This window comes from Montipora capricornis, chromosome 3 (assembly GCF_036669925.1).
Source record: "Montipora capricornis isolate CH-2021 chromosome 3, ASM3666992v2, whole genome shotgun sequence".
Classification (NCBI taxonomy): domain Eukaryota; kingdom Metazoa; phylum Cnidaria; class Anthozoa; order Scleractinia; family Acroporidae; genus Montipora; species Montipora capricornis.
Genome location: NC_090885.1, coordinates 59712019 through 59729979, shown reverse-complemented (window position 1 = coordinate 59729979; position 17961 = coordinate 59712019). Strand labels below are relative to the sequence as shown.

At 39.8% G+C, this 17961-nt stretch overlaps 2 protein-coding genes and 1 pseudogene across 3 annotated transcripts in view; all 3 read right to left on the bottom strand.

The window, feature by feature from the left end:
* Positions 1–551, bottom strand: part of LOC138040667 (uncharacterized) — a 1944-nt gene extending 1393 nt beyond the window's left edge. Inside the window, exon 1 of the mRNA XM_068886349.1 lies at positions 1–551. This exon is cut by the window's left edge and continues 1393 nt beyond it. Coding sequence (XP_068742450.1) covers positions 1–551 — 551 coding nt within the window.
* The window catches only part of LOC138043549 (uncharacterized), a 15296-nt gene extending 12474 nt beyond the window's left edge, over positions 1–2822 (bottom strand). For both annotated transcript variants that reach the window (XM_068889881.1, XM_068889880.1), the window contains exon 1: positions 2683–2822. The gene's annotated coding sequence lies outside the window, so the exon portion shown is untranslated. The remainder of the gene's footprint in view (positions 1–2682) is intronic.
* Positions 2823–5075: 2253 nt separating this feature from the next.
* On the bottom strand, positions 5076–17578 carry LOC138041526 (protein DD3-3-like; annotated as a pseudogene).
* Between the last annotated feature and the right edge of the window lie 383 nt (positions 17579–17961).

Genomic DNA, 17961 nt, shown 5'->3' with positions numbered 1-17961 from the left:
AGCCATTTTTGGATAGAATCGATCAACCTTTCCATGCTCCAATCTTCCCACCCCTCGTCCGTCCTCACTAGATCGGGTTTCACTTGGGGGAGTTTGTTTAAGGTTGACAGGACGAACCCCTTGAGCATCTCTCCCTCCCCCAAAGTTTGTAACGGGTCAAAATTCTTGCTCAACTTCTCATAAAGTTCGCGCACCCTTTCGTAATTTGATCCTCTGGTCATTGGCAAGTTAATTATCTCCTCCATATGTGCAGCGACAACAGTTTTACTCTGTCCAAACTCAGTTTTCAATCTGTCCAATGCGGTTTTGTACCCCAGCGCACCCGGCTTTAAATTAGCTAATCTACTCCTCACCTTAGGGGCCACCAGCTCCAAAAGATATCCGTATTTCTCCTCGTCGGATAATGGCTTGTCGTGTATTTGTGATGTAAACATGCTCTGAAACCTGATCCAGTCAACTGGAGTGCCATTGAAAGGGGTTATCTTAAGCTCTGGTAGTTTCGCACGGGCGGCTTTCGCGGCTTTTTCCATTTCGATTTTCTTTTCCGCCATTGCAAATTCTGCTCTCATCTTTTCTTCCCAAAGTTCCTTCTCTTGTTGTTGGATTTCGCGTCTAAATTACTCTTCCTGCTCGAATTTGGCTCTGAGTTTCTCCTCCTCGGCCTTTTGACTTTTACTTCGCTCTCTCTCCTCCAAAGCCTTGCCCAGCTTGGTTTTCATTTCCAGAAGCGGCGCGTATGTAGCCTTCAGGTCCTTTTTCCACTGTCTCACGGCTCTCCGCGTCGATATTCCACGGTCGATTTTTAGTTCTTGAAGTGTTGACACAAGGTCGTTTAGGCGGTCTTGAATTTCATCTGTTCGCTTGCACGTAAGCGCGATTTCGCTGTAATCGCAGTCTTCTAACAGCTCATCACCTTCCTCTAAGTAGAACTTAAGTTTGTCAATCTCTTTCTTGATTTTCTTCTCGAGATCTTTTTCATGTCCTGAAATGTCCGTCTCCTCTTGGTCGGATTTCTCTTTATCTGAGTCTCCCATGTTTGCACGAGGCCTTGTGTTGAAGATTTCACTCCTTTTCTCCCTGTGTATCCTGGTCCCGGCACCACTTATGTCCCGAAGTTGTACGGCACACAAAAGCACTCACGATGTACAGACAATTTCCGGGTTTAATAACGAAAATGAAACAAAAATTACAAAATAACTGGTCTCACGATCCTCGTGTGGTTTGCGTTGTGTCTCCTCAAAAACCTTCCTATTTCACAATACTTCTCTGTCTCCTATTTCACTTGTCAATCATCTGAATACTAAATGTGACATCCGGTTGTAACGCTAGGCAGTCACGATAGTTCCGGTCAGAACTTTCAACATTGCTGGGTATCCCCGTGCGCACTAATCCATAGTAACAACCGCGGCTGTGGCCTGGGACTGAATACAGCTTTGTTGAATCTAATAATGTAACTTTTGTCAACACCGTTCAACAAAAGAACATGCCGCTCCGCTCGGGCGCAAATGATGCTACTTGGGCCACAAGTAAACTATTATATGCCCTCCAAAAGTCATGTGATTGTCCTATTTCATTGAATGGATATATTGCGTTATCCAAATATACTACTGACTGAATTTTCGTTATAGTCAAGGGATTTAATTTGAGACTTCTGTAACAAAATAGAGCAAATCGCCTTCCACCATTCTGACCAAAGTCAGTGTGGATTAAATATGTCACTAACCACCGTTAAATACCATGGAAACCTATTGGCTTTGATAGGCTCTTAACTAGCGGTTAGCGCTAACCAGCCTTGGAGCAACCGGCCACAGATGTTTTTCTCTACTGAGGAACTCCTGTTTTTCCGTCACAGGCTTCTGTTCTACAAAGACAGCAATTCTATTTGCCAGAGCCGAAAATAGAGATAATTACAACATATAAATCAACCTTCTCAGAATGGAAACAAACCAAATTGAACGAGCTGAGTAGTGACATAGATTAGATTTCTATGACTAGCTATAGGTTGTACATCAATAACGCTGATTACGACATTAACAATACTAACAATAATGATTTTTCAGCCCGAAGGCTGCATTGTTTCTCATTCGACAACACCTTCACGGCACAGGAATTTAAAACCGTGATTGTATTTGCTTGAGTGTCTTTGAGAATAAGTGACAAGAATGATTGGTGAGTTGTCGATGCCTGATCAATTCAATTAGTCTAACAAATTGCCTCAGTCAAATAATTTCTTAATGCAAAATGTAACCTACGTAAAAAGGATCTTAAAGAGTTTTTTGTCCTTAATTATAACATACTGAAACAAATCTTGTTTTATTTAAAGGGGAATTAATATTTAGAGATGTTAAGAGGCAGTGCAATCAAAGCAATATAAATAAAATGGAATATTGAATTTGAGAGAAAGTAATTTGTAAATACACATGAAGAAGGAATCCGATTTTTGTCACCCAACTCTACCTGACATCGTCAGGAACGAGCTTAAAACGTGTGGATTGAAAATTATATATACTTAATGGTTAAATCGATGAAAAGTGATTAAATCGGGTACGATATCATCTCACATTAAATGCAAAACGAGCTTTCTGAGAGAAGATATAAACATATTATAAAATGAGTATTTAGTCAAAAATTGAAAATAGTCAGACCCGTTAAAACGAACCCTGTAAGCTGAAAAGAACTTACCATCAATCCATTCGTAGTCCTTGATCTGCGTGTGTCGCTTGTGAGGCGGGTGTGTGCTTTGCTGATTGCACAGAGCAACGTTTTAAAGAAGAATACAGTAAACTTGAATATTCTTATATATCAGCTTCGGACTATTTTTTGCAATTGGCATCCCGCGTACAGCCCAATATAATGATCAACAATAATGGCTAAAGCTCCGCAACATGTTGGTGACGTATTCAGTTATGCAAATCAGGGTGATGCCGTTTGAACTACCCCCAAAAAGGGCAAAATGTTACACATACACATTAAGGCAAGCCTAAAAGCAGAATTCCTCAATTATTGTTTATTACTTTTTTTGTTTTCAGATATTTTGGGTGGTATTGAATAATGCATTATGGAATACTGCATCATGCAATACCCATAATGCACTCTAAAATAAGTTGTGTTTTTATAACACACCTGAGTTCCCTAACATACCAAGGTGTGTAGTGGTGACATACCTCTTCACTGTTTTATATCACGGTTTACGCAAACACACCAATGTGTGTAAGGAAACACAGAAAGTGTGTAATAATTACACACCTTATAAGTGTAATGATTTTTAAAAGCACCAGAATGTGGCTTTCTCTTTTACCTCACAAGCTTCAAATTTGGCGAGATATGGTGCTCAATGACATCAAATGCTTTTCACAGGTCAAGAAAAAAAGCAAACAGTCTTGAGGGCATTATTAATTGCAAACTTTCATGAATCTATTTCCCTGAGCAAAGCTAGCACTACGGTCACTACAGTTGTTATAGCAAACTTGGCGTAGGCGGATTTGATGCTGTTCTGTAAGACCAACCTGGCGAGATAAGTTTGTGTAAAAGGAAGAATCCAAGAAATTCAAAACACAGGACAATGCCTTAATAGGCCGACAATAGTCGAAGTCAGTTGGTGAGCCTCGTTGAAGAGGGGCGGGGTTTACTCTTTCTGTTTTTTGAGACAGATAGAAATTGACCAGTCCAAGAATGACCAAGCTCCCAAGAGCCCATGTTACAATGAGTTCCACTCTTCAACATTTGTGAAATTCACAATGCTGGCCAACGTCTTTCTCTTTTTTGCCTCTTTTCTTTTTTCCTTTGCATAAAACTCAAATTAAACGATTCCCTCAGCACGATTCGACTCTAGATCATAATTTTTTCCCTTAGTAGTGGTGTTATTAAAGTATGCTTAAGTCATGCAATTTATCACTTGGTAATAGGTTGAGGCAATTCACATCCTTTTCGAAAGTTTTTTGGAGCCTGCTTTTATCGAATCTCTGCCACTGAGGATGGACTGGAAACTAGTCTTCCATTTCCTCGGTCGGCGCATGAGCGGTTCACCATAAAAAAATCCCTGTCCAATTTTGCGCATTGTTCATCACTACAGGGGCACACAACGAATCTGTTCCTCACATTATCTGTTCCCCAGAGGAATCTTGCTGGCTGGCAAAAATACAGGTGTTTCGATGAGCTGGCTGGGAAATTTTGTTATTGATAGAGGTTTTGCCTGGGAATTGCTGACTTTTCCTAGCATTTCAACCCCAGCTGGCTGTAGAGACTCTGAAGACTGAGGACGACTAAAAAAAAAAAAAAGAACCCCTTCCCTCTCCCAGAGAGTAGTCACAAACATACGACGGCTGGTCAGAGTGATTGCGCTTGCGGAAAAAAAACCTGTTTTGTCCCGGTTTTGTCGCTTTTGTTTGGTCGTTTTGGGTCGAGGGATTTGAAAGCGCACGGAATTCCTGGCTGGGAAATAAATTTGATCAGCTGGCTGGGAAACCAACCAATTTTATCTAGCTGGCTGGGAAATTTCTTGTGTGTCTTGCTGTGAAAAAGAAACAGATAATGTTTTCCCAGCAACACTGAAAAACACCTGAAAATGCCTTAATAACATTTATTTTCATTAACTGGGGTATAATAATACATTTTACAACAAATTGGTCGTTGGGTGTACCTGCATCACTACTGTGGTGACTTTAGAAAATACTCTGAAAGAACTATTCAACGAGTACGAGTTGATTGTTATTTCAAAAAAATTTCAAAAAATCACAAAGCGCCATTTTTTCAACCATTTAAACTGAGGTTCAGGGACATACTAGAAAAAGGTAACAAGACGATGGCTGGGAAGTGGGTAGAAGTAAGTCTCAAACACTGGCTCTCTTTCACTCTTTTTCTGGCTTTTTTCAGTCGAGGCTGGTACGGTGTCTGTTTCTCAGCCCAAACATTTGGTTTGATCAACGGAGTTGATAATGTAAATTGGTACGGTGGTCAATTTACATTATCAACTCCGTTGATCAAACCAAAATTTTGTGTACTACTTCCCCACCGACGCAGCACCACAGTTTCTTTAGAAACTACCACCTTTATTCATATGTTTCTTAGCCCGGTTTGGTGACGGTCTCTTTTATTAAATCTTACTGATACAGAAAAGAGATTTTTCAAATTTTGCGGAAGGACACCGAAAATTCAAACGAAGTACTCTAACAGAGTGTTTCTAATAATCGTCATTACAGCACTACAAATACAAAGAGCCAAGCTTCATCTAACGAAAAAAATAATTAGAGAAAATAATCGGCAGAAAAAAAAATGAAGTTCTTGCTTTCGCACTGATCACTTAAGTGATTATTTGAAGTCCTAACCGGAAAACACAACATGGAAGATAAGCAGGATAATACCGGCAGACAATGATTTTGGAAGCCGTCTAACTTTTTTTAGAGAACCTTTCATTCTACTCAGTACTGGTTGAGTAAGATATACTGCAGTCATATTCATTTTTCCGTCAATGACGCCTTAGTTAAACTTGAAACCAGAGTGAAAATGTCTTTTTGCAGAAGGCGCAGCCGAGGTCTCGGCGGTGACAGTGATTTTACCAATGTGGCGTCGATTAGAGAAGTTGTTATTGCGCGTGCCGATATAACAGTACTCTCCAGGCTTCGTGATGCGGAAACAGGGCGGGTTACAGGAGGCTGGGGCGTTATCAAGCTGAGCCTGTAATCGTGGACCCTGGTAACATCCCTTGTTCAGATAAAGATTCAGCGAGTCCTCGTCAAATCTAGTCCTTTGATCAATGACTTCAAGAGGGTTTTTTTTTACAAGTCGCTGGTTTGAGAGAGCTGCACCCTTCCTTTATCCAGCAGATATTGGTGCGATCCGTTTCTGAAATTAAAATGACAGGAGAGAAATAAGTGTAAAACATAGAGGCTTTTTGGGCATCTCGGTCACAGCAAGTTAAATTACTTTGCCCAAAGGTAAGGACTCCGATCCGACTTTTATGTATGCCAGGGAAAAGTTTCCAAAGACATGTTTTCCCGTATTCTTGCCGCGCGAAGAAAATTAGGTGCAGAAGTAATTTTAGAGGGACACAAGTTGAGTTTGGACATTTCCTCACAATTTCATGTTGCCATTTGAACCATCTTTATGCGACCATCGTATGGGCTCGTGATTACCAACCGCTGTTTCGGGAAAGGAGCCCACCCTCCTGAATGAAGACCGGACTCGAGAGAGTGGAGAAAATTGAGCCTAACCAGCGTACCATTGTAAAGTATGGGGATTATCACCAATTTAAGGCAGTGATTTTGGGACTTGAAATAAACATACTAAAGAAAAAGACAACCCAAATTTTTGGTCACTCACGGGACTCGATTTATCTTTTTAGTATTGGGTCGCATACTAATACGTCGAGGATGAACCAGAGAGGACCACTCTTTCTTTCATTCGATCTCAGAAATCTTGTTGCAATGTGTCTTTTTTTAAAATTTTGTGCTTTTGGGACAACAGAAGTTTATTGGCCTTTCGTCGGCTTCCGTATCAATCGCGATTAAATATATTGGGACATATCGTTCAGCTATGTTCTGACCATTTGACGTTTACCGACTGACCTCTTTGCGTAGTTCGAATTACCAGTGGAAGGGAATGTAAAATTAGTTCTACTTAACGGGCAGTTCTAGTAAACCGATGTCGAGTTAGCTAATTGTAAATGACTAAAATAATGGGTTCAAACGCAAGGGAAATCGGATTTTGTTTGAGTTAGCAGGGCTCGACTGAAAATGTCATGTAGAGATACTTACGGGCTTTTCCTTTGCCAGCGTTGTTTGCCGGGTTGTTGTTTGAACCTAAAAGAAAGGAAAAGATTAAGTTAAAAATACAAGAATCGTGTAAGTTGATGTCAAGTCTTGCAGACGAGATTGTTGGCTTTAGAATGCGCATGTTATAATTAATCTCTTAGGTAATCAAACCACTACGAATTTTAGAATATTCTCTGCTGTAGTACAAAATAAAAGTTAAAGTTAACCGCACACATGTGGATCAGTAGTTGGTCGAGCATCGGGCTGTCATGCATATATGCGGGAGGTCCCGGGTTCGAATTCCGACCTTAAACCGTAGGCCCCGTCTCACAAATATCTTCCATGTTCATAAGTTCCTGGCCTCACCGCAGCCGTTTTTAGGTCGCGAAGGAGGCTAATAAGTTCCACGGTGGGACGTTAAAAACCCCAACAATATACGAGAAGAGAAGGAGATGAAGCCCCCGGGGTTGTGGCTGTTCTATTCTCTTCAGCATAAGTGCCGGCTTGGCAGTGGTGTCCTAAAAAGGCTTATAATATAAAGTGTATGAGGCCACCTAGGCAGAAACAGCCATAAGTCAAAAAGGAATTTGCCGAGTGCTGGAACATGTAGATATTACTTGAGGTATAGCTACTATTTGTCTCCGCGACACACAAAATTGCGTTTATCGCAGGATATAAGTTGAGTACGCACCACGAAATAATAATTAACAATTATTCCACGAGCGCGCGCTGGATATGAGATGATAGATGGCCAACGAGGCGCGTAGCGCCGAGTTGGCTATAATCATCTCATATCCAACAACCGCGAGTGGAATAATTGTTTTATTAAAAACGACCCCAAAATATAGAAAACTAGACTATAATAAAAATAAAAAGGCCCAAAAAATCACGCGTATGCTTGCCGTGTTTGTAGATCATGGTATAATGGCTCATAACCCATGATGGCTTAGCCAATCAAAACTCTCGAATTGCATTATCAAATGATCCAGTTTTTAATAATTAGTAAATAAACCCCTTGCGGAGGATAATGCCCAAGGCTTAAAGATTGTCTGAAAAATGAACAGTTAGCCGGGGGCATTATCCTCCGATGCACCAGCGAGCCGGAAAGGGGTTTATTTATTTTATAACCCTGCGATTAATTTCTCAAGAAGAACGCACTTAGATCCAAAAGGGGAAAAAAGCCAGTTTTCGCGTATGTGAATGGCTCGATTGCCGTTGACGTAATCAAAAAACGCATGTTGATAGGTTTGCTCGACGATTTTATATTACACAGTAATTGGAGGAAATGTTGACTAGTTGTCATGTCAAGTATACTCTTTATAACGCCTTAAAGATTGAAAGCTTGAAAACGTAAATGAAAACACAGTTTTTCTAAATGTTTTTGCAATTATATTGTTCGAAAAGAGGACAGCCGACGAATTAACAGTCTTTCACATGCAAAAATGCGTAGTGTTTTTAGGTGCCCTTTGGAATTACAGGCAAGAAAGTTGGAGTGAGAAACATCGGCCTTGCATGGACTATGAACGTTGAAGGATAATGGAGTTATCCAGCCCAACACGAATGGCTTTCATGGTATATTGCGGCTGTATGGCTTTCCTTCAACTTTTCTTGCTTCTACAAAAAATCGCCTCAACGCACTGGATATGTACAGTTCCCGACGACTCCATGTTTTCAAGAGTGTTTTGGAACCTCTTTTCTTTTCCCCACGATAAAAATTGGATGAAAATTATATACCGTAGCTAGTAGCTTGGTAAATAGACTGTCACAAAAAATGTATATAACCTTTAGTTTGTTCCTACACAAAAGAAAACTAAATTCACAGACGTTGAGAGCATATTTTGTGACGTGGACTTTTTCTTGTTGCCTGCATTGACAACCAGCTTTGTGATTTCTCCATCACTGGCTTCTGCAAAAAGAATTTTTGTGTCTTTCATGACTAATCAAAAGTTTAGCTTGAACCTTTGCTCGTTTCCTGATCTTCTTTCGTAGAAATAAAATCAGAGGACGGATATAAAATCGGACGACGGATATTCTCTGATAATTATCGTCCGATCTGTATCACGTGATCAGTTTTATCCAATGAGAGCCCGCAAAAATTAATCGGTGCGTTATAATTAAAAATAGTTACCCATGCTTGCACGTCTTGTGGCGCTTGTGGCTAAAATTAATGTACAGTGATATTTTCCCTTTGTTTTCCCATAGCGGGGGAAAAAACACCGAATCGACAAGCGATGTTTCTTTAATTCATTTTTCATCTGTGGACCTTTAATTTTATGTGCTTGCGTTCTGTTTTTGCCAATATACTTCCCAATCTGTTGGTATGACTGTGGTAAATTAACGCTAGGTTACCCGTATAAAGTCTCATTTCGGAGACACTCCGAAACGCTTATACATATCTCAAAGTTTATTGGATACGATGGTGAGTTTCAAAGACATGCCCCTTCTCACCTGAGGTGGGCTGTTATCTACTTTTAGGCGCAAGGAAGTCAAGCTTACCAGACCACGCAAAACATATGATTGTATTTGTTGTCACCGTTACTTCTTCAGGGAAGAAGCGATATTCCATGGCGGGATAAGCTTGCACGATATTTCCTCTCTTTCCCATACTGATAATATATTTAATATCAAGGTGCTGGAATTCCTTTTTAAGATGATGCCGTGATTTAATGACGAATACGTGAGATCTGTCCTGGAATGTTCGACCCAGCTGGGTAGTGTCCAAAGCGAGCTGGAGGTCAGTGTTTCCATCAACAGCCTTTGTTTTCGGGTCGTTCTTAACCCTGCAAGATATGTAAATTTTGATGATTGTTTGTGCATTTTAAGTTGTTCAATGGTTTATTTCACTGAACTTTGGTTGAAAGTGACTTACTTGTCATTGTCTTTGGATGTGAATTCACGTGGAAAGTCATTCAGTCGTGATGTTGTACCTACATAGATAATATAAATTTAACGGTAATCAATGAATTCAAGGTGATACAGTCAACCCTACCGGATGCCATTGCAATTCCATTCTCTCCTTATTCCCTTAGTCTATCGCTCATATTGCTATTAATTTCTCCACTCTTCCCACGTTTAAAATCAGGGGCACCCGACGTCAATTTTCGGAAAATATCTCTTCGGAAGACGATTTGAGATCTAGGATCTTCGGAACATTTGTTGCAAAAATTCTTGCTTGCCTGCCTCTCCTAGGATTTTCGAACATCTGAAAAAATGGTATAATTGCCCACTTTTAACGGATTTTTACCCTAAAAAGGTCACCTACAATTTTCGGGAGCCTTTTTTCTGGCTGAAAGGTAAGTTTTGATTCCTATAGTTTTCCGATCACTAGACTTTCAGCTAGGAAATCCGAACAGATAAAAAATTTTTAGGGCATAAAAATATGCCTTTATCTACCGTTTAAATACCAAAATACGTTTAACAATGCTATGTTTAAGTGGTTTTGAACTATATTCTAGTTGGGTGCCCCTGTAAAATTTCGGTGTTGTGGCCAATTAACTGAATTAATGCGTAATTAATAAACTGAAATCGTCCACTAATTAAAAGAAGTGTCCGTGTCTGTGCAAACTTTTAAAGACAGCGAAGAACGTTTTTCACTTAGCTTGTCTTTTTGACTTGCCTGTCATATTGTTTCACTATCTGTTCGATATGGATTTTTTATTTTTTACAGATATAATTCCTTTCTTTTCTTTGTATAGGCTCCTGGGGCATGGCTTCCTTAGTACCATTTATTATATAGATACTGATGAAATACCAGATTTTTTCTTTTACTAAAGAATCATATTTTCATCGCGGGCAGTGAAGATATTATTTTTATCTCTCATGTGTGAGGATATTGGTGTCGCCATGGTTACACCAAATACAAGAGATCTTCCCGCTCAGGCACACCCGCACACTTTAATTGCACTATTTTGCTGTTTCAAAATGAATTTTAGAAAGTAGTGTTTTATGAGGAAATTCCATCAGTATAAAATAAACAGAACATTACATGGCCGCTTGGAGATTCGAATTTTATCTTCGAGTTCTGAAAGTATCTCTCACGAGTGACCGAAGTATCCCCGCGCGGTCATGTAATATCCTCTACGTTTCCTAAATTGGGAGGAAACTGAGAAACATACAAGTAACGATTTTTCACCTAATACGTAATACGCATCGCTGGGTGACGTTACTGGGGAAAGCCGGAACTTTCCACTTGAACGACGAAAATTTTCCTTCCATGTTCATTCCGTTGTGATTAACGACAGTAGAAGGTGCAAAGTGCACCTCAGGTGGTTCTTGAAGAAGGAGATACTGATCGAGTTCCTCGGCTCCCTGTGACACTTTATGCGGTTGATAGGGCTTTCCATACTTAAGCCTCATGTTCCCTTGACCATGACAAGTACTCAAGACGCCTGCGGTTCTCTCAATGTAATTTGTGACAAACTTTGTCCACTTTCCACCTTTTTCCGTACACTCGGTTTTGTTAATGTAAAGAGCTACGCATTTCTCGGCTAGTTGATTCCCAAGCTTCTTTGGACAATCTTTATTCCCTGCCAGTTTGTTTGGCATAATACACAAGTCTGATGAAGAACATAAATGCACAAAAAATTACATATGATTTATCCGAATAATTAACAACGTGCAAGAACACTACCTTTATTGGCCCATCGTATGAAGGGGATTATTTAGTTGGAGGGGGAAGCGGGAGGGGGAAGTGAGGGGGAGTGGAAGAAGAGAAGGATTAGGGTTAGAGATCATCGGTCTTGTGTCCCACCACAGCTTCTTAGTAGCAGTTTCCGTTACAAGAGATTACACGAGGACAGTAGATTATAGTCATAAAAAAGCGCAAGCCTTGAAGTATGAAAAGAATTTATGTATTAGATTCGGCGCATGAGAAGTTCGACTTCTGCATCCAGAGTCGCACTTTGCCGCTTTATCCGACTGAGCAGGTCGAATTGAATAGTTGGGTCGACCCAAATCAAATTCGTCGAATTTACTTGATTCAAACGTCGAAATTCTCATGATTTGATTCGGCGCAAAAAAAGTTCGACGTTTAAACTAGAAGTAAGTCTGAACCGATGATCAATACGAGTTACTCATTTATGTATTCAGCCCATGTAAGAGGATTCAACTTCTGTAAATAGATCACATGTGTGCTACTCGTGAATAGATTGGTTACAGAGCCAACGGTGCTCCAATCAGCTTCGTCTAGAAGTTCACTACTCACTCACATTTTTCGCCGTAATGTGGGCTATTGACATAATCTTTCATCAGCTTGTTTGTCTTTTTGTCGCTGACCAAGATAGCGATGTCCTTCCAAGGCGAGGGGCCCCAGTAGGGATAGTAATCACGCTCCTCGGGCACCTCCAGTCCATTCCTTGCTCCACCAGGATTTTGTCGAGTGTAGATCGCTTTGACACCTGCTAATTTTTTTCGTGCATTGGTTTGATCAGGGGTACACAAACCTATAACATATAAACAAAAAAGATTGTAGTTTAAATCAACGTTTTGCATTCCTACTAAAAGGACCAACCATTATGATCAATTCGATAGTCAGCGTTCTTTGGAATATCTTATAAGTAAGGGTTTCTTAAAACGTTTAACGATAAAAAACAACGGTAAAAGACGACGTTTCGACCGTACTTCGGTCATTATCAAGTGATTGGTAAAATTGAAACTGTATATATATATATAACTGAATAAATGTGTGAAAGAAAATTTGCCCTGAGCGGGATTTGAACCCACGTCCCCCCATTACTAGTCGGGTTTGATCACCACTACACCACCAGGACAACCATGCTGGCAACACAGCCATCGAAGAGGTGATTTACGTGGTTTAAGGCGTGGGCCTCCCGTGAAATTTTCTTTCGAGGTGACAAAGTAGGGGAGCCTATAACTTCACTTGAAACCCAACTAAGGATCAACTCAATGATGCACGACCGTAGTCAACTTAGCGGATGACAAGGAAGGATCCTAGAAGGATACAGGCTAATTTTAATTTTAATTTTCACTCTCTCTAAAATTAAAATTAGCCTGTATCCTTCTAGGATCCTTCCTTGTCATCCGCTAAGTTGACTACGGTCGTGCATCATTGAGTTGATCCTTATTATCCTTAGCCCAGAAGTTGTCCAGTGTTGAGTTTCCCATAACTTTCTCTCAATTTTTTCCTCGACTTGGACTGTGAATCCATTTGCGATCCTCCTGGGGGTGATACGCTGTTGGCTCAAGGGATCTACTTAACTGACTCTTTAAATTAATTACCCTTGTCTGCCTGTGAATCACATGTTTGCAGGTGTAAACGATTGCATATTGAGAGTAGGTCAACTCATGAATATAAAACATCTCATCGACGGGGCAGTGAAATTTGTTCGTGCACTTCGTTAAAACACTAAAATTCTTTGTAAGATCTTTTGGAGCCTAAGAATGTTTGTGGCGAAAATGTTTGCCAATTGATGAAGAAGAGTTGTTGTGTTCTTTAACACGTTGGTGCAGATGGCGGCGTGTGAAACCAACATAACCTGCATCGCGCAGGTCACATTCAAATTTGTAAACAAGGCACTGTTGGTTCACAATTGGCGGCTTAACTTCTCGCAATTTTCGATCTTGTTCAATCTTTGAATAGCGTTTCAATCTTTGGAACAGCGTTAATTTAAGGGACGTTTAAGGTTCCTCAATATTTCCAGCCTGCGAACGCAGACGAATTTCTGGGGGTCGTTTCTCTTCCCCGAAAAATACGTCTACGTTCGCAGGCTACAATATTTCATTCATAGATTTTATTTGCATTTCGTATCTGTGTACAAATGTATTCTCGGCTATTTCATGATCCTATACTTGTGTAAAAAATGTAAATGTAAATGCTTTGTTTATAGTGGAAGTGCACTTAGCTCTCAAGCTAGTTTACAGGCACTCCACTGTTAACAATGTGAAAGTAACAACTCAAACTTAACACAAACATTATTAAGAACCCCAACTGGCAGGAGGCAACCACTTGGCTATTTACAAAGCGTGGTAGGGTTGAATCCGGGACATTCGGAAACAAATCCAAACCAGAGGTCAGAACGGGATTCGAACCGCGGAGCAGCCGCATGCAAACCCAACGCCCTAACCACTGGACCACACTGCCTGTCTCGCCGTTGACGTGGATTTTCCTCGTCATTACATAAGAGTTAGTACTAGTTAGAAGAGCATTGTTCCCACTCTACTCATCCACTATTTGATGAATTTGAGTTACAGTTCGCGTTTTGGTTTTTACTACGATTTTCATAATTCTCTCAGGCGCCAAAGCGCCAAACTGCGTTTTGGCTTCCATCAATCAAATTTCTGAACATAGTAGGGAAGATCGACTCCACCTCCGGAAAGTGAATTGGAATTTTTATTTAGTTCGCAGCTCGAATACCATTATGGCATCTTTTTAGAGGTTTTTAGTAAAAAGGATTAGTGCAGATTCCATCGCTTTCTATTGGCGAAGTCAAGTTCGAATGTACCGCGGGAAGCAAAGATGCTGATTGGTAGGTTCAGCGTCAACTCTAGATCTTGGCAGTTTGGCCGTTGGCGCTTGAAGATGAGATTCCGCTGAATTATGAAAATCTCAGTAACAGAATTTATAGCAACGTTAACAGGGCGAAGAAGGCCGGCTATAAATTTAACTACATGTAGAAAAGAAAAGAAGCCGGCCCGAGAAAACCAGGTTAGGAAGATATTTAGGGCATATACATTTTTGGGCAATAAAATCGAAGGCGAAGCACGCAATGGGTTCAAGCGGGCCGTCCAATTCGGATCGTAAAATTGCCCAATCAGAGCGATCGTACTAAGTGAGAAATATGTTTCAATGCTTACTGTACAGTTGTAATTGCCTTAAATGTTGTTGTGAATCAGCTGTTATACCATGCTCCGAAAATAAAGATTATCGTGCAGGGGCCACATAAAGTCTCAATGACAATATGTGAAGAAATTTACGTCTAGAGAGAATTTTTTTAAACCGAGTTTGTAAAGGAGAGAGAGATTCGGATTGTTTGGCTGGACAAAAGACTAATATTTGAAAGGCTTGCACGACTCAAATGATGCACAAAATTAATTTTCAATTTTAAAAGTTGAAATTTGGGAGGTAGGAAAAATCTCCTTGTTCAGAAAATTCCAAAATAGTAGAACTGAGAATACTTTTCGTAGTAGGGTTGAATATAGAAATACATTTCACCAGTGGAAGCTCATCTTCGCGAGATAACAACCGGTACCCTACCGAGAATCCATGGACGTTTTCAGAAATGAGGATTCCCATGTCCTTCTTGGTTTGTTATGTTTAATTTATACATTTATGTCCTGAACGGAGACGTTAATTGTGTGTTAATTGGCTAAGAGACATTACAGAGAATGTCACGTTTACGATAAACGGCAAACGTCATTCTGAGATTTGCGGTTTGCCGAGAATGAAAAAATGTTTGATTTTGACTCATTTCTTGCCTGTTAGCTATTATAGATATACTTACGGACGTTTTCTTTTTTTAACCTTAAAATGTGGTTTGCTTATTCCTTGATAGATTGAAGAACAATTCAGTTAGTAGTTCAACACAATACACCAAACAACTTTAAGCTATTTTAAAAACACGTTTAAAACATTTCAGGCGCAAATCGCAAACAAGAGAGGATAAGGAAAGAGAACGGATCCCCATGCCCCATCATAGTTTTTTAAAATCATTCTATCTTTCGTTTCGCAAAGCTATTTTAAGTTCTCGTTCCCAATGCCGCAATATTTAAAACTTCATTACGTCATTCCAACTAGCCAATCAAGCGACTCTCTAAAAACAGTTTCGTAGGTTAAATTAAATTAGCCTTTGGGAAGCAGGGATGGCGCAGTGGTGAGAGCACTCGCTTCCCGCCAGTGTGGCCAGGGTTCGATTCCCGGACCCGACGCCATAAGTGGGTTGAGTTTGTGTTGGTTCTCTTCTCTGCTTCGAGGGTTTTTGCCGGGTTCTCCGGTTTTCCCCCCTCAGAAAAAACCAACATACAGCTGATTCCAGCTGGCTGTAAGCTGTGCTCCAAGGTCACACATGGACCGTATAGCGGCTGCCAGAGGCGCCTTTGTATGCTTTCGGTTCGACCTTGTTGAGCTGCGTCGTTGCTATACTTGCGACGGCGATTAGCCGCGACAATTATTATTATTATTATTATTATTATTATTATTATTATTATTATTATTATTATTATTATTATTATTATTATCAATATTATTATTAGAGAAAAATTAGGGTCAGGCTAGGATTAGTTTTGATTATTATACATGGATATCAATTGACTTATAAATAAGTATGTAATGAAAAAAGCTGCGTTAAGACGAGCATGTTTTTTTTTCCTTACTATGTTGTAATGTTAAGACTGAATTGATAAGTGTATGAATATGGAAACCGATAAAATCATACTTGAGGGAAGGTATAGATATTCTTAAACCTTTTTGGAAGCCGGGTTGATAGTTGCTTTAATTAAACTAGGTAGAGTGCATATTCAACCTAGGTTAAATAAGGATCACCAATTTAACCTACAATCAGTGGCAAAAGTCTTGGGACACTCACCATTTGAAGTTGGTTTTCTTACTGAGTTTGAAAAATTGCCCCCTCCCCCGGAGAACAATGTTGCCAATAGTGAACATGCATTTCCTTGTCTATTTCAACATTGATTGAGGAGAGGAGGGACTCTTATTTTGAAGTTTTCAGTGGACAGGTATTTTGATAGTTATGCTTAGTTTCTGACGTCTGAGAGGTTTTCAGGCCCATTCTGAAACTAGTGTCCCAACTACTTTTGCCACTGATTGTAGGTAAAAACGGATCCAACCTGAGCCCGGATTTGACCGACAACATCGATATCTCACCTTTGTTTCTCTCCCGGCGATACATCGAGCGATAGTAATTGAGTGGCTCGTGAAGTCCTCGGTCTTGTTTGATAAAACTATCTTCTGAGCTCGTTTCTGAGAAGGCTTGAGGTGTGAAGTATTGACCGTTACGAAAAGTATGCCAATCGAACTCTGAATATACACTGACGGTCGCTCTTCCCTCAGGGAACGGTTGACACATGTATTGTAAGATGATTTGCGTTTCCACCTTGTCATCTGTCTCTGGTCCAGTCCCATGCTGGTTGGTCCACATGATGTCTAATTCGGTTTTAACTTCAGGATCAATTCCACTCATATAGAACTCCTAACAGATATTTAATACACAAATTTTATATGATAATGCTTATATATCTGGGCAACAAAGTGATAGCAAAATTTGCAATTGAGCGAAAGATATGAACATATAAGGGTGCCGCAAGTGAGCGCAACTATTAACATCTTACAGTGCTTCATCTATAAATTTAGTCTGACTCAGTTACTCAACCTCTACTCTATCGTTTATTTCACTTAATTGCTTGCTTGTTTTTGTTAGATGAATACAAGTTTATGTTGTTGATGAAGATGGTGATGATGATGTCTGTATCCCTCGGATGCATACAGGAGGCTTTCAATGGGGTTAACCGTTAGTCGTAAAACGTCAACAAAAGTTGGTCCTTGGGCGTAAAAATGAGAAAAAATAACCGTTTATGAAAAAAATTAAAACCATTTAGCGTGATTTTTTGTTTTAGGAAAGTGGAATGGGGAGTATTTAGGGTTTGCTCTACTCGCTGACATTCCGTCCCGCTGCCAAGACCTTTTGCCAAGACAAAAAGGTCCCAAGTAAACCGCCCAGTTGGAGTTCTTGACAAAAGTGTCAAAGTTGGTGTTCTGTAAAACGAGAAACAGGTGCTTTTAAAGGAGACTTACCATTGGCAGCTGTCTTGTCTCAGGAATATTGCCCACTCCGGCAATGCTATCCAATCTGTCTCCAACGTTATAGCCAGCTTTGCCGTTATTCTACGAGTGATGATATGATGATATGATATGATATGATATTTTATTATTTATGCACGGTAAAATCATCAGCTAAGATTACAAACAATGCTAAAATCTAAATTACAAAAGGTAAAATTTTAAAATGATTACAATAAAATACAAACTAGTTAAAATATAAAATATTTAAAAATATTTAAAGTTCAAGCTATAAACTAAAAGCTGTTTTCCGTGAATGCCGTGCGTTGGACTTAAAGAATGTCATTAATCTTGCGTTTAAATACCCCCAGAGACTCTGTGTTCCTTATATCGCATGGTAGACTGTTCCATAATGTGGCGAAAAATGCAAGAAAATGCAAGAATGCAAGAAAACAAGAAATTCTG